Source organism: Amblyraja radiata, chromosome 5 (genome assembly GCF_010909765.2).
Source record: "Amblyraja radiata isolate CabotCenter1 chromosome 5, sAmbRad1.1.pri, whole genome shotgun sequence".
Lineage (NCBI taxonomy): Eukaryota > Metazoa > Chordata > Chondrichthyes > Rajiformes > Rajidae > Amblyraja > Amblyraja radiata.
In genome coordinates, this window is record NC_045960.1 from 65,177,911 (window position 1) to 65,192,576 (window position 14,666).

Here is a 14,666-nt window from a genome sequence, read left to right on the forward strand (position 1 = left end):
TACCAGGAAAGAAGCATTGGCAGCAGTAATTGTTCCATGTGGTTTTATAAAGGCTGGCTTCAATTTAGACAGCTGTTCAATAGAGGATGGTCTAATTCCATTGTCTTTGGTGACAGTGTGACGGCCTGATTTGAAACAGAATACATAAATAAATAATTCTGATCTACTCCAGATTGCTTATCCCTACAAAAATTATATTACAGCAAGTACAATCTGTTTAATATTTCACTCTCCACAGCTGAGTATTTTCTGCACATTTTTGTTTTATATAAGATTTCCAGAGAATGCGTTATTTTACTTGAAAATATTTGGTTGGAATTAAGTCATTTATTTGGTCGATATAAATCTTTTGTGTCACATTTGTGAAACAAACAGACAAATATTCTGCAAGCAAAAAAAACAGATTACTGAGAGAACACTTGCTCTTATTTGTGACCCCTGGTAAGAAAACAAATTGTGGTCCGATTAGCTTATTGGGGCAACTTATAGTTCCTTTGAGATTACATCAAAAAGGAAGTTGGTGGTCCATGGTAGTTTCAGTCTTTTGTACAGGTCAACTTGTATTATCCGTCCTTGTTGCTTTAAAATCTGAGCATTGCAATCAATCAAACTTTGTAGCACAGCTCCAAAGTATGCACTGTGAGCAGAAAATAGGCAAGGTCGATAAATCCATGCAGTGCAAAAAATTAAAAATGTTAATAGATATTGGTTGTAGAAACATTATCTGAGATAGGTTTAAGTGCTATCAAATTAACTTAAAGGGTTACAATGCACAATTGAAGATCAATAGTAGGCCATACATTCTGCCATTCAGGATGATCCTTGGACTCAAATCAACATTCCTGTGCAATTCCCATTATGCATTCAATTCTATTGATTTCGGCTTTGAATAAGTCAGCATTCACAATACGCTCAAGAAGGAAGTATTACCTTAACTCAATCCTTAATGGCTGACCATTTGCCTGCGATTATGTTTCCTAGTTCAAGACTCACCAACCAAGATCCCAGAATCTTGTGCGAAAATCTTATAAATTCCAATGAACATTGACCATCCTACTGAACCTCTTATTACAGTAATAATTCTGCTCGGTTGAACACCAAAGCGGAAAACTATCCTTTCTTGGGAATAGAGACTAAAGTACTTCAAGTGTGGCTTCACTAAAGTTCAGCCTAATTACAATTGTATACGCCTCTACCACTTCCTCTGATTCCAAATACTCACTGTCCTGTCACCTTTAAAGCCAAGGCTCTTAGATTTTCCCATCTTGGAAAAAATACTATCTATACCCCTCATGATGTTATGAACCTCTGCAACTGGAAATATTAAAGACTAGAGGGTATAGCTTTAAGATGAGAGGGACAAAGTTTAAAGGAGTTTTGGTTTTACACAGAGATGGTGGGTGCCTGGAACATGCTCATAGGGGTGGTGATAGAGGCAGATACAATAGCAATATTTAAGAGGCTTTTAGATAGGCACATAGATATGCACAGAATAGAGAAAAGAGGGCAAAGTATAGGACAAAGATGGATGCTGCAAATCACTATTATTATTATTATTAAACTTAATACATTGCATATAAAAACACCATAAAATACATATAAAATCTTAGTATATCACTTATAAAAGCATCATAAATTATATACAAAAAACACAATACATGATTTAAAATCCAGAATAAAAAAGAAAGATCAGTGTCCTACAACGAGACAGCGATACCAGTGTCTCCACAATTGGGATTCGTAACCTGTAGTGCTGAACCTTATGTTTGACAAGGCCACGATTACATTTTTAGAGTCATTTATCCTGCAAATGAATTTATACTTATGATTTCTTAGGATAGCTTCTAAAGTACTGACTCCTGCAGACACAAACATGTTACTAGCACAACACCATCTAGGTTTCCTTAGCAGTTTTCTCATGGCATCATTATAGGCCATCTTTAGTTTCTGCAAACTTGTCTTTCTGTAGTTTGACCACAGGTGCGCAGTATAGAGTGGTGTGCAATATACTCTAAACAGAGACATCTTCACCACATCTGTACACGCACCAAACTTACACAAGAGAATATTTGCCTGTACATACAGCATAAGTCGTGGTCTATAAATATCCTTATCATCTGTTATTTGTTCTGTTATAAAATGCCCAAGATATTTTACCTTATTACAGACACTAAGATTATTGTCAGGCAATTTAAAATCAGGACATTTTAGACATTTATCCCCTTTGGTTCTACAGATCATTACAGCACTCTTACAAGCATTATATTTAATATCATGTTCCACATCATACACAGAACATATAGTAAGGAGCTGCTGGAGACCAGCGCTAGATGGACTAAAGACCACAAGATCATCTGCAAACATAATATGGTTCACTAAAATATTACCAATCATGCACCCAGTATTCTAGGCTTTCAATTGCTTGGACAGATCATCAATATAAGGATTAAAAAGGACCAGGGACAAAATTCCCCCTTGTCTAACACCATTGCCAACCCCAAATGGGTCTGAGACCCTATTGCCCCATTTCATTTGCATAGTCTGGTGGGCATACCAGTAAGCCAGAATTCTCACACTGTATTTAGGCACCCCTCTTTGACTCATTTTAACAAACAGCTTCCTATGATTAACACGATCAAAGGCTTTCGAAGCATCAATAAAGCACATAAGAATTGATTAGTTTTTGCCTCTATATTTGTTTATAATCACCTTTAGGACATATATACACAAGTCATTGCCATGTTTAGCTTTAAAACCAAATTGTTATCTGTGGAGTTAACAAACTCATTTACTCTATCCAGCAGAATTCTTTCTTTTGACAATATGCTGGTTAAAGCTATGGGCCTGTAATTATTTAGGCTGCCTACTTTACCAGCTTTGTCCTTAATGACCGGCACTAACAGGACAGACAATATTGAGTCTGGTAACAAGCCATGAATCATAAAGCCAGTAAAACAAATAGCAAGGAGAGGAGCTATCCTCATACTCGCATACTTAAGATAATAATAATAATATATCTTTTATTGTCATTGCACGTCAGTGCAACGAGATTTAGTGTGCAGCTCCACTGATGTACAAGAAAGGTAAATAAATACAATACATAAATAAACAAGCTGAATTGATTGACGTGACCATCTGAGGGAGACTGTCCAAAGGGGGTGGGTGGGGGGGCACTCATTAGGGCCGGTTCAGAGCCGCTATAGCTCTTGGGATAAAACTGTTCCTGAGTCTGGAGGTTCGGGCGAAGAAGGCCTTGTAACGTCTGCCGGAGGGAAGTAGTTGAAACAGACCGTGGCAGGGGTGTGATGAGTCCTTATGGATGCTGAGGGCCTTCCTGAGGCACCGCGTGTGGTAGATGCCCTCCAAGGCTGGTAGCTCTGTCCCGATGATCCGCTGTGCTCTGTTGACGACGTGCTGAAGAGCTCTCCTCTCCCGCCTCCGTGCAGCTGAGATACCACACAGAGATGCCATACGTTAGTATGCTCTCTGTGGTGCAGCGGTAGAACATTGTCAGCAGCTGTTGGGGCAGACCAGTCTTTTTTAATGTCCTCAGGAAGAACAGTCGTTGCTGTGCCTTCTTGACCAGCGCGGCGGTGTTTGTGGACCATGTGAGGTCCTCTGAAATGTGAGTGCCCAGAAACTTAAAGCTGGACACTCTCTCCACACTTTCCCCATAAATGGAGATTGGGGCATATTCTCCAGAATGGGACCTCCTGAAGTCAATAATCAGCTCCTTGGTCTTGGAGGTGTTTAGTGCCAAGTTGTTATTGGCGCACCAGTCCGCCAGGTTCTGCACCTCCACTCTGTAGTTTGTTTCATCACCGTTGGTGATCAGCCCAATCACTGTTGTGTCGTCTGCAAACTTCACGATGGTGTTGGTGTCGAATGCAGGGACACAGTCGTGAGTGAAGAGGGAGTAGAGCATGGGGCTTAGTACACAACCCTGTGGTGTGCCGGTGCTCAGGGTGATGGTGGAGGACAGGTGCGGGCCCAGTCTCACTGCCTGCGGTCGCTCCGTGAGAAAGTTCAGGATCCAAGCGCATATCGGTGAGCTGAGGCCTAGCTGGTGGAGTTTGGTGGTGAGCTTGGTGGGGATGACCGTATTGAATGCAGAGCTATAGTCAATGAAGAGCATCCTCACATACGTGCCCTGTCTGTCCAGGTGAGTCAGGACAGTGTGAAGGGTCAGAGAGATGGCATCCTCTGTCGATCTATTTGCCCTGTATGCAAATTGATGGGAGTCCAGTGAGGCAGGGATGCTGAATTTAATATGGGAGAGGACCAGCCTTTCGAAGCACTTCATGGGGATTGGAGTCAGGGCAACCGCCCGGTAGTCGTTGAGGTTGGTGATTTTGGACTTTTTCGGCACCGGCCCTATGGTGGCTGTTTTCAGGCACTTGGGGACCGTTGCCAGAGATAGAGAGAGATTGAAGATTCTCGTGAATACCTCCGCCAGCTGTCCAGCACAGTCCTTTAATACTCTTCCCTGTACACCATCCGGGCCTGCAGCCTTGCGTGGATTGATCCTATGCAGAGCGCACTGTACCTCCTGAGTGCTCAGTGTTAAGGCCTGTCCCTCCGCTATGGCCGGGGTTATTCCACACCTGGTGGTGTTGCCAGTATCGAACCGGGCAAAGAAGGTGTTTAGTTCGTTGGCCAGTGTGATATCACCGTGGGGGTAGGCGGGGCTGCTCTTGTAGTCAGTGATGTCCCTGACACCCTGCCACATGCTTCTGGTGTCCGCGGTATTGAAGTGGTCTTCTACCCTTTGCCTGTGGATGACTTTGGCCTTTTTTATGCCTCTTTTCAGGTTTGACCTGGCCGCACTGTGGGCAGAAGTGTCCCTGGATTTAAAGGCGTTGTTGCGTGCCCTTAGTAGATCCTGAACCTCCTTGTTCATCCAGGGTTTCCGGTTTGGGAACATCTTTATTTGCTTGTCCACTGTGACAGTCTCCACACAGCAGTTGATGTAGGAGAGCACAGTGGATGTGTACTCCTCCAAGTCTACCTCTGTGCCACTGGTAGCCTGTTGTGCAAACAGGTCCCAGTCGGTGTGATCAAAGCAGTCCTGGAGTTGTAGGGTTGCGTCCTCGGGCCATATTTTGACCGTCCTTATTGCAGGTTTGGTCTTGCGGATGAGGGGTCTGTATGCAGGCAGTAGAAACAGTGAGAGGTGATCGGATTGTCCCAGGGATGGGCAGGGGAGAGCTCTGTATGCGTCCTTGATGTTGGTGTACACTTTATCCAACGTGTTTGAGCCCCTGGTAGGGCACTGCACATGCTAGTGGAATTTGCGGAGTGTGGCACGTAGGTCGACCTGGTTAAAGTCCCCTGCAACAATGAAGGCACCGTCGGGGTGAGCATCCTGCTGCTTACTGATGGCCGAGTGCAGCTGTGCTAGCGCTAGGTTAGGATTAGCCTGTGGTGGGATGTATATGGTCATGATGATAACCACAGTAAACTCCCGAGGCAGGTAAAACGGTCTACATTTAAGCAGTAGGTATTCCAGGTCTGGGGAACAGTAGCTCTCTATTGCAGTGTGGTTGGTGCACCAGTCATTGTTGATGTAGATGCAGAGTCCGCCACCCTTGCTCTTACCGGAGTCCTTTGTTCTATCAGCACGATGCAGTGACCGGTTGGTCAGGTCCACAGCCCCATCGGGAACCAGCGCGCTGAGCCAGGTCTCTGTGAAGATCAGCACACAGCAGTCTTCCAGGGATCGCTGGGTGTTGATCCAGAGCCTTACCTCATCCAGCTTGTTGGTGAGTGACCGGACATTCGCCAGAAAGACGCTTGGGAGCGATGATCTTTGTGGAGCCCTCCGTAGCCTGTCCTGCACCCCCACTCGCCTTCCACGTTTCTGCTTCCGTTCCCGGCGCTTGCTCCGTCTCCTGCCCTCCGGAGTGGTGATCCAAGGGGCTTTCCTGCCCAGCTCCGACGGGACGGTAAGGGTACTGTAGTACTCACACGCCAGTTTCTCGCAGCCACGTCCGATGCTGAGTAGTTCCGAGCGGCTCCATGTGCGACCAGTCGGGATTGCGATGCGGGTCTTGGATTCCCTCGTCCTGTAGGTGAGTTTCTTCTTGTGGTTCCTGGGGTTTCCGGGGTTACTAGGGTTCCTATGGGTTCTAGGGTTTTTAATTACCTTGTTTTTCCAGCCGCGTTCGGTACCGGGCTGCTCCGAGTAAACTCGGGCTTGGGAGCGCAAAGCCGCTGCGTCTGGACGCGCCGCCATCAATCAATCATGTTCAGCAGAAATATGATCCAAGGCACTTGCTTTGTTGTTGGACAGCTTGTTCATGGCATGATACACCTCATGTGACATAATCACCATTGAGTCATTACTCTCAATATTGTCCACCCTATACAAATCACCTTGGACACAATTGAATAAAGTACTATAATGTTATCGCCATAACTCCACGATATTAGCTGTTCCGGAGATTCCATCTACAGTGCATGGTAGAGATTTTTTGCAACTGTTAAGAGCCCTTGCGTCTATCCAAAAATCAGCTTCTTGTACTCAAATGTGGATTCGTACCGCATTTATGGCAGGTAGACCCTGTCTGGGTCTACCTGCCATAGCCCATGATTTAGTTGCTTCACGGGCTTCAGCATGATACTCAGCTACATACTTATTCCAGCCAGCCCTGATGATATGGGTCTTATTTTTATGCTTGCAGTAGCTATATCATTACTATATCATTATACATGGAGTGGTGGCGCCATCGAGTGTGCCCTCCGCCGCAGCCCTCACTCCGACAAGCAAGCCAGAGGCTCCTGCCGGTGCAGCTTCCAACGCTGTGCCTTCCATGCCAATGTCTCCATCCTTTGCCGCCAACGCATCCGGTCCACCGCCCCAAGTCAGTGGTGCGCTCCAATGCACACACTGGAGTAGTGATCAAGGTGCGCTCCAATGCACCCACTCGGCGATCAATTTCCACTGTGATGGCACGGAAATCTTCGCTTACATCAGCCTGTAGCTGCATGACATGCTTCATAAAACAGACCTCAGCGTACAGCTGCTCCATTCTCCCAAGTAGGCTCAAGACATCCATGTTAGTAAAAGTCACCGGCGGCAGTTCATCCAAGTAATGAGAGACAAATCTGGGAGTATTCTCCCCACATTCATTCATTACTCCAAGGCAACTTGTTAATGTTGTTGACGTCTTTCTGTGTCCCTTTATGGGAAACGTTCTGCTGTGTAGTGGGGCAGAGTTCAAACTGAACTTTCTTCGAGGACTCTGTCCACTCAGAATCAAAAGTGTTTGCAGCCAAAAGGACGATCTCATCCTGGCTTAATGTCTTAATTTTCACAGCAAGAAAGTCAAGTAGCTCATCCTCAACAATAACCTTCCCATCAAGAGTCTTGTAGATCCCAGTTACTCTAATCCGGCTAAGAACAGGAGCAATCCCGCCATCTTTGCCTGCCGGCTGCCCGCGGCCGACGCACTGGCTCCCTTGCTGCCTGTTGCCCGACCCCAAGCTCCACCGCCCGCTACCTGCTGCCCGGCTCCAAGCTCCAGGCCTCCGCTGCCCCCAGCTCCGGGCTCCGCTGCCCCCTGGCCCAGGTCAGGCCAGTCTCAGACCCCGGCTCATCGCCATGCGCCAGACTCGGCGTCCCCTCCGCCAGGCCTGGGCTGCGACTCTCTCCCGGCACCGGGCTGCCATTAAGCACCAGGGTTTTCTTCCTGCAGCAGCTCCCAGACGACATTCACCCGCTCCTCGCAGGGGTAAGTTTTGAAACTCCACGGGCTCTAGCGGAGCGTCGCCACCAATCTCACATCTTAGGGCTTGTTCACTATAAATAAGTCACGATTTTTCTTAACACTACAAAGATCAGCAAAGGACTGGCACAATACACTGATTAACACTAGTAAGATGATGCTGACTTACTGAATGCAATAGTAAAGTTAGCAGCGCAGCAGCCTAATCAGGCAACTAGAATGGGAAGAACATGGAGGTTAGGAATGAAGGCGATGGATGTTGGGGAGCTTTCAGAAGAGATAGTTTAATTACTTAAAATATAGCCATGCTGGGTAAAGATCATCAACAGGAAAGTTAAATATTAACACTATAGATGTTGGCTGGCTTGTTAAAAATGTGTGGGTTCACTTGATTATCTTTGGGACAGCAAAATTGATATTCATGCAAGCATAAACATTAAAGGTCTAAAAAAATGGGAACAGGGCTAAAGAAGTGTTATTGCCATTGAAAAGGTCTGTTTATGCCAAACTGGGAATTATTTCTAATCCAATTATATTTCTCAACACCAGAGACTAGAAACAGGACATTTTATCCAATGGTCTATGAAATAAATTAATCTAAAGCACAGTATCATAATGTTCAAATTCATCATCAGTCAGCACACTTGTTCTGACATGGGTGATCACTGGTCTGGGCAACATTATTCTTTCAATCAAAAGCTAATGCATCATCAATGTGTTATCTCATTGCCCCACTGCTTGGAGAACTCGATACAAATCAGTTCTTGGACGTCCCTACAGTGAAACACTTCAGAAATACATTACAGAAAGCACTTTGGAATTTCTGATGATTATAAAAGGAAACACATCAAATATACTTCTTTGCTGTGTTCTTTTATTTTTAGGTGTTAAATTATTATATTTTAGCATATACACAGAGTTACTTCAATAATAAATGCAATGCAAAGGGATTTTCACTTGATTCATTGTTTATCATAATTGGATAAAAGGAGTTTTTTTTTTTTAAAGTGCTGTTCCCTGAATATGAAAACATCAAGATGACAGCCTTCATTACCACATCTAGATGTCCAAAGTACTGGTAGATCATTCTTGAACCTCTGGAATGATGGTAATGCTGCTACTTGCAAAATAAAACAGAACTGTCAGAGGTTCTGTACATACACAGGTTTCTCTTCTAAACTAGCCTCTAAACGGAGGCCAGTTCATTGGCTATATTTAAGAGGGAGTTAGATATGGCCCTTGTGGCGAAAGAGATCAGGGAGTATGGAGAGAAGGCAGGTACAGGATACTGAGTTGAATGATCAGCGTACAGGATACTGAGTTGAATGATCAGCCATGATCATATTGAATGGTGCAGGCTCGAAGGGCCGAATGGCCTCCTCCTGCACCTATTTTCTATGTTTCTAAACTTTGGGCTCTTGAAAATAATGCTAACATAAGTATCTGCAAGAAATTTACTTACAATTAACAGTATATTGCCAGAGCATTATTTTCAGTTAAATGATTCACTACAGCACTGTCTACCTGGCACTTTGAACGGAATGACATCTTTAAGAAGCTTCTCAGTTTCCGCTTTCTTGGCCAAAGAATGGGAACGCAAAGCAAATTCATCTTGTTCTCTCCGGGATACGCCAAAAGCTGCTGCAAGTCTATCTGCGGAATGCCCCATTGATTCGCTGGTGGAGAATTCAGCTACTGCTGGAAGCTAGAGAAAGATATTAAAGTTACATTTCATACTGTCTGCCTGGTTCATAATTTGCATACGACTGTCCAATATCAACTCATAATCAATAGTTTTTACAAGAGCATGAACAATTCCAAGCATATTTTGCATGAACAATTTTCCATGACACAATATTATTGGTTGGACTTTCCCAACAAATGCCTGCAGCTTCATACAGAACCATTTTCCTTAATGACAGCATTGGGTTTTTTTGTTTATTAATATTAATTAATTATTAATAATATTGAAGTCACAAACTTCCTCACAAGAGCCTTCTAATATTTTCTCATCTGCACACCAGTGTGGGGTCCTTCAAGAAATTGAGCTAGAAACCACCAGTTTCCTGCAATTTCACAACTGTTACCGTAAGAAAGTTGCTTATTGCACCTGCGCGTACATTTCAAGGAGTGAAGGGAAGCCGTGAAGGAGATTATCAATGTGATCAATTTTAATTGAATGTCACAGTTATCCTCAAACATTCACACACAGAGTTCTCAGTTGGTTAAACTTGGGCACGTGGCATATCTACCTGCCTGAATAATTCTGAGGACTGCCCTTGTTTATGGCTACTTATGGCTGGACCACATTAAAACAGTTTAATTCAGGAAGTTGGGGGATAGTGGATATGCTCTAGATAAGTGCTGATCCATAAGAGAAGGAACATGTTGCTACAAGGAAATTGCAAGCCCAAAATATTTCTGAACAAATTTATTTAGCCAAAAATCAAAGAAAATAACTTTAAAAATTTCAACTTGGACATTCAACTTCACTATAACTAAAAACCAATGCCAAGAAATTTTAAAGCTGGTAAAACACACAGGATAATACGGCCTAATATTTCTGGAACAAATTAAGAATGCATACATAATGCTCTAAGGGCTAGCGGAATCAAGGGATATGGGGAGAAGGATTGTGGATGATCAGCCATGATCACAATGAATGGCGGTGCAAGCTTGAAGGGCCAAATGGCCTCCTCCTGTATCTACTTTCTATGTCTGTCTATCAAAAGATCATATTATACTTCAATACTTGCAGCTTTTTGTACCAATACATCTTTAGAAGTAAATGTAACTTTATATAGGTCTGTCAGCATTTTTAATAATCTCAAGGGCTGAGTCAGCAAGATTATCTTGCAACATTTATTTTAAAAATGCAGCAACAGAGTAAGTAGTTATAATACACGATACATAACACGTGATCTTATGAATTGCTGCAACAGAAATCTGTTCTTTTTCTACCATGGAATGGATTTTACTAATTGCAAATAAAGGATAACAGCACATGCACAACAGTTTAAAGGCTTTTAGTAACTTTCTTTCTTGACCTGGCAGAGTCACCCAAAACATGGTTCACACATCAAACTGTGTATTGACCAAAATGGTGTACAGGACTGCAGCACTTCAATGAGGCTCTGGTATTCTACTGCACACAAACTCCAAGACATCATCATGCGTATAGAACAAGCCTTTTCTCCACAAGATGGTTGGGAGTAAGCTGACAAGTTTGTTAGTGAGGGGGATTGTGGAGACAATCAATTATGATGGGAAATTAAAAGGCTATCTATAGGAAGTTGGTATTCCAGCACTTTTTCCAATTAGAGTTGGATCCTGTAACTAACCCAAAAGCAAATCTTAATCCACTGTTTTCATTAATCTCATAGGCCCTGTATAAATTTGCAAAACTGATGTCAATTTAAACTAATTTCACTGCCCTTGATCAGACTTTCCCTACCCCCATGCACCAAGTGCCGACAGTCTTCTCTTCCAAGTCCAAAACTTGCTCAAGCCAATCGATGGGAAAGATATATTTTGTAGTTCAGTTTGAAAATTATATGCGCAGGCTGCAGGCTGCAGGGTGTACCAGATAAAATGACAAGTATCACTGCAATTTTACACATAAACAGCAGAACTTAAGCATTGGAGCATCATCCCATTAAGACTTGCACATCACGGCTGCACTGAGAGATGAAAGGGGGATTTAAAAAACTTTATGTACTACTATTTGTGGACAGTTTAATTCTCCTATAAGGAGTAACATTGTTGCAAGGTTAAATTTTTGTCAGAAACTTGACAACTTAAAAGGCCAATTTACATCAATACAGATGCACTCTGAAACTTGCAATTATATTTTTGCCCACTTTACTGTCAGAGGGCATCAAATTAATACCTCAGGAGCGAAATAGTCTGGGCGGATTTTTCCAATGAGAGACAATCTTTGTCCCATTGTTTTAGCTCTCGTAAGCGAAAGCAAGGTCTTCCTCATTTTTCTGCTGTGACGAATGGGAACATCAGACATGAATTCCACACCACCTGCTATCACTGTATCATACTGACCGGAAGCAATTAGGCCAAACCCTGCAATACAAATGGTGCATCAAAAATAAACATTGTTAAAAAGAAAGCAAAAAAAGTTTAAAAAGCTGGCCCTGAGCAGACCATGAGCTGGCCTATCTAGGCACTAAAAAGAAATCACAAGATTTATAAGAATTAAATTCAATACTGAAGAGAGACATACAAACTCCAAACTTTTTCACTTTGTTGAGTTTATGAATAACATTAACACACGGACAACTGTCCGAAACCAAATGTTATGGCAGGTTAAAAACACACAAAAAAAACACAAAAAAACATTTATAACATATAACAATGACAATAAATTGAATTGTATTGTATTGTTGTATTGTATTTATAGTTGGATTCAATAATCTTGATTTACCTGTAGTCATTGCTTGATTTGAAGAAATACAAGCCATAGTAACTGTGTGGGATGGAGTTTTCTCTGAAAATCCAGCTCCAAGTGCAGCCTGTTGAAATAACAGCAGCCATGGATAATAAACCACTCAAATAAAAAAAATAAAAAAAGCAGTATTTTGGGATTTTATGGAATATATAGGTTTGTATAGTTCACCAAAGCACAATCCATATTCCTTTTTGAATCAAGATTTATTTATTTATTTGACCCACTCAACATTGTTTCTCTAAGCTGAAATGAGTTTTGACAAAATTGCACCATTTCTAATTTCACTATCCCGAACTCTGCTAGTTATCTGTCCTTACTATCTCTCGTTCATTGTTTTTCTCTCCCTTGATCACAGACCATGTTGGCAGCTAGTCCTTTGTGCAGAAAACATCTATATAAACAGCAGAATCAGTCAGATTTCAGAGCACACCATCACTGGTATCTCATCAAAACTATGATGGCTGAGTCATGGAGTTACACAGCATGGAAACAGGCCCTACAGCCCACTTTGTCATGCTGACTAGGTTGTTATTCTGGGCTAGACCCAATTACCTGCATCCTGTAATCCCTTCCTGCTCAAACGACTTTTGGAAGTTGTAATTATATCTGTTTCTTTAGCATCTTCTGGCAGTTCATTCCAGTTACAGAGTACCCTCCATGTGAAAAGGTTGCCCTGAGGTCCCTCTCATATCTCTTCCTCGTAAGACTATGCCCTGCAGTTTCATATTTCTCTACCCTTGGAAAAAAAGACAGTTTTGCATTCACTTTACCCATGCCCTTCAAGACCTTGTGCACCTCAATAATGTCATATCTCAGTCTCCTATACTCCAAAGAAAAACTCCCCAGCCCAAGCAGTCTTTCTCAAACTTAAGCTCACAAATCCAGGTAACATAGTAATGAATCTGCACCCATTCCAACTTAATGACATCCTTCCTATAGCTGGAAGGCTAGAACTGCACGAAATATTCCAAGCGTGTCTTCACCAATCTCTTGTAGAGCTGGATCACGATGTGTCAATGTTGTACTTAATCCCCCCTCCCAAAAGAGGTAAGTGTGCTAAATGCCTTATTCATCTCCCCGTCCATCTATCCACGAGCAGTTGAACAGTTTAAGAAAATAAAATACTTTATAAATACTTCATATCAGTCAATTTTTATCTAACAAGCTCCCAAAAGTGGTCACATAATATCTTTTGTTTTTTTTTGTTTTTTTACACATATGTCTTACTACATTTTTTGTACCGCTTCATTTTTTGAGCTTTAAGAAAAAGATAGAAGTAAAGAAAGTGCGCAAGAGTCGTGAAGGTGCAGGAGAGTGTTGAGAAAAGAAAGCCCCTTAGAAAAGAAGTTAGAGAAGGAAGTAAAGAAAGAAAGTAGACCCTAGAAAAGAAGGAAAAAGAAAGGAGAAACAATCGCTCTATTATAACATTAAACTCCGCAGAAAGGGGACTACCAACCAAGTCTGTTTTTGTTGGGGGGTTTTTTTTTACCCCCCGTTGCCAGATCCTGGCACCTTTTATTTATTTATTTATTGAATTACTATTGCACCTTATGCTTGTAATAGTTCCAAAAACGTAGACCACGTCTTTTGGAAGTGGTCTGCTTTGCCTGCTAAGAGGAATCTCATCTCTTCCAGATGTAGTGTTTCAAACATATTTGATATCCACATTTTTATTGTTGGTGTAGGCGCATTTTTCCAGAATTTAAGTATGAGCTTTTTTCCCCATTATTAGCCCGTAATTGAGTAAATTCTTCTGAAACACGTTTAGTTCAGGGTTACCTTCCGATATTCCAAAAATAATCCATTCTGGTTTTGGTACCAGTTTTATTTTAATTAATTTTGTAAAGATGTCAAATATTTCATTCCAGAATTTTTGTATTTTTATACAAAAAACAAAAGAATGCGCTATGGTAGCTTCTTGACACAGACATTTATCACAGATGGGTGAGACATTAGGGAAGAGTTTATTTATTTTAGTTTTTGAATAATATAGTCTATGTAATGTTTTGAATTGGATGAGAGTATGTCGTACGTTGATCGAACATTTATGCACCTGTAGTAAGTGATTATCCCAGCTCTCTTTTGAAATTTTTATAGCTAATTCTTGTTCCCAGTCTCTTCTAATTCCATCAGTTGTGGGTATTTCTATGTTTAAGATGATGTTATATAAGTACGATATTAGATTCGCTGATTCCGCCTTTGTCTTCATTGCTTCATCCAGTAAGTCTGTAGGCATATTATGAGTCTTTTGTGTATTTTTTCAGATAATCACGAATTTGAAGATGTTTAAAATATTGATTATTTTTCAAATTATATTTCAGTTGTAGTTGTTGAAATGATAGTAATTTTCCCAATTCATACAGATCTCCGAGCGTTTTGATTCCCATTCTTTCCCATTGTATAAATGATTTGTCTATGATTGATGGTTTAAATGATGGATTATTAACTATTGGTATTAAAAGAGATAGGTTTCTTAA

At 41.8% G+C, this 14,666-nt stretch overlaps 1 protein-coding gene across 1 annotated transcript in view; it reads right to left on the reverse strand.

Moving 5' to 3' along the window:
* hadhb (hydroxyacyl-CoA dehydrogenase trifunctional multienzyme complex subunit beta) overlaps positions 1-14,666 on the reverse strand; it is a 35,138-nt gene that overhangs the window by 10,761 nt on the left and 9,711 nt on the right. The window contains exons 7-10 of the mRNA XM_033021413.1: positions 12,166-12,253; positions 11,617-11,804; positions 9,252-9,432; positions 4-125 (exon numbers count right to left, since the gene is read on the reverse strand). Of these exons, the coding sequence (XP_032877304.1) occupies positions 4-125; positions 9,252-9,432; positions 11,617-11,804; positions 12,166-12,253 (579 nt within the window). The remainder of the gene's footprint in view (positions 1-3; positions 126-9,251; positions 9,433-11,616; positions 11,805-12,165; positions 12,254-14,666) is intronic.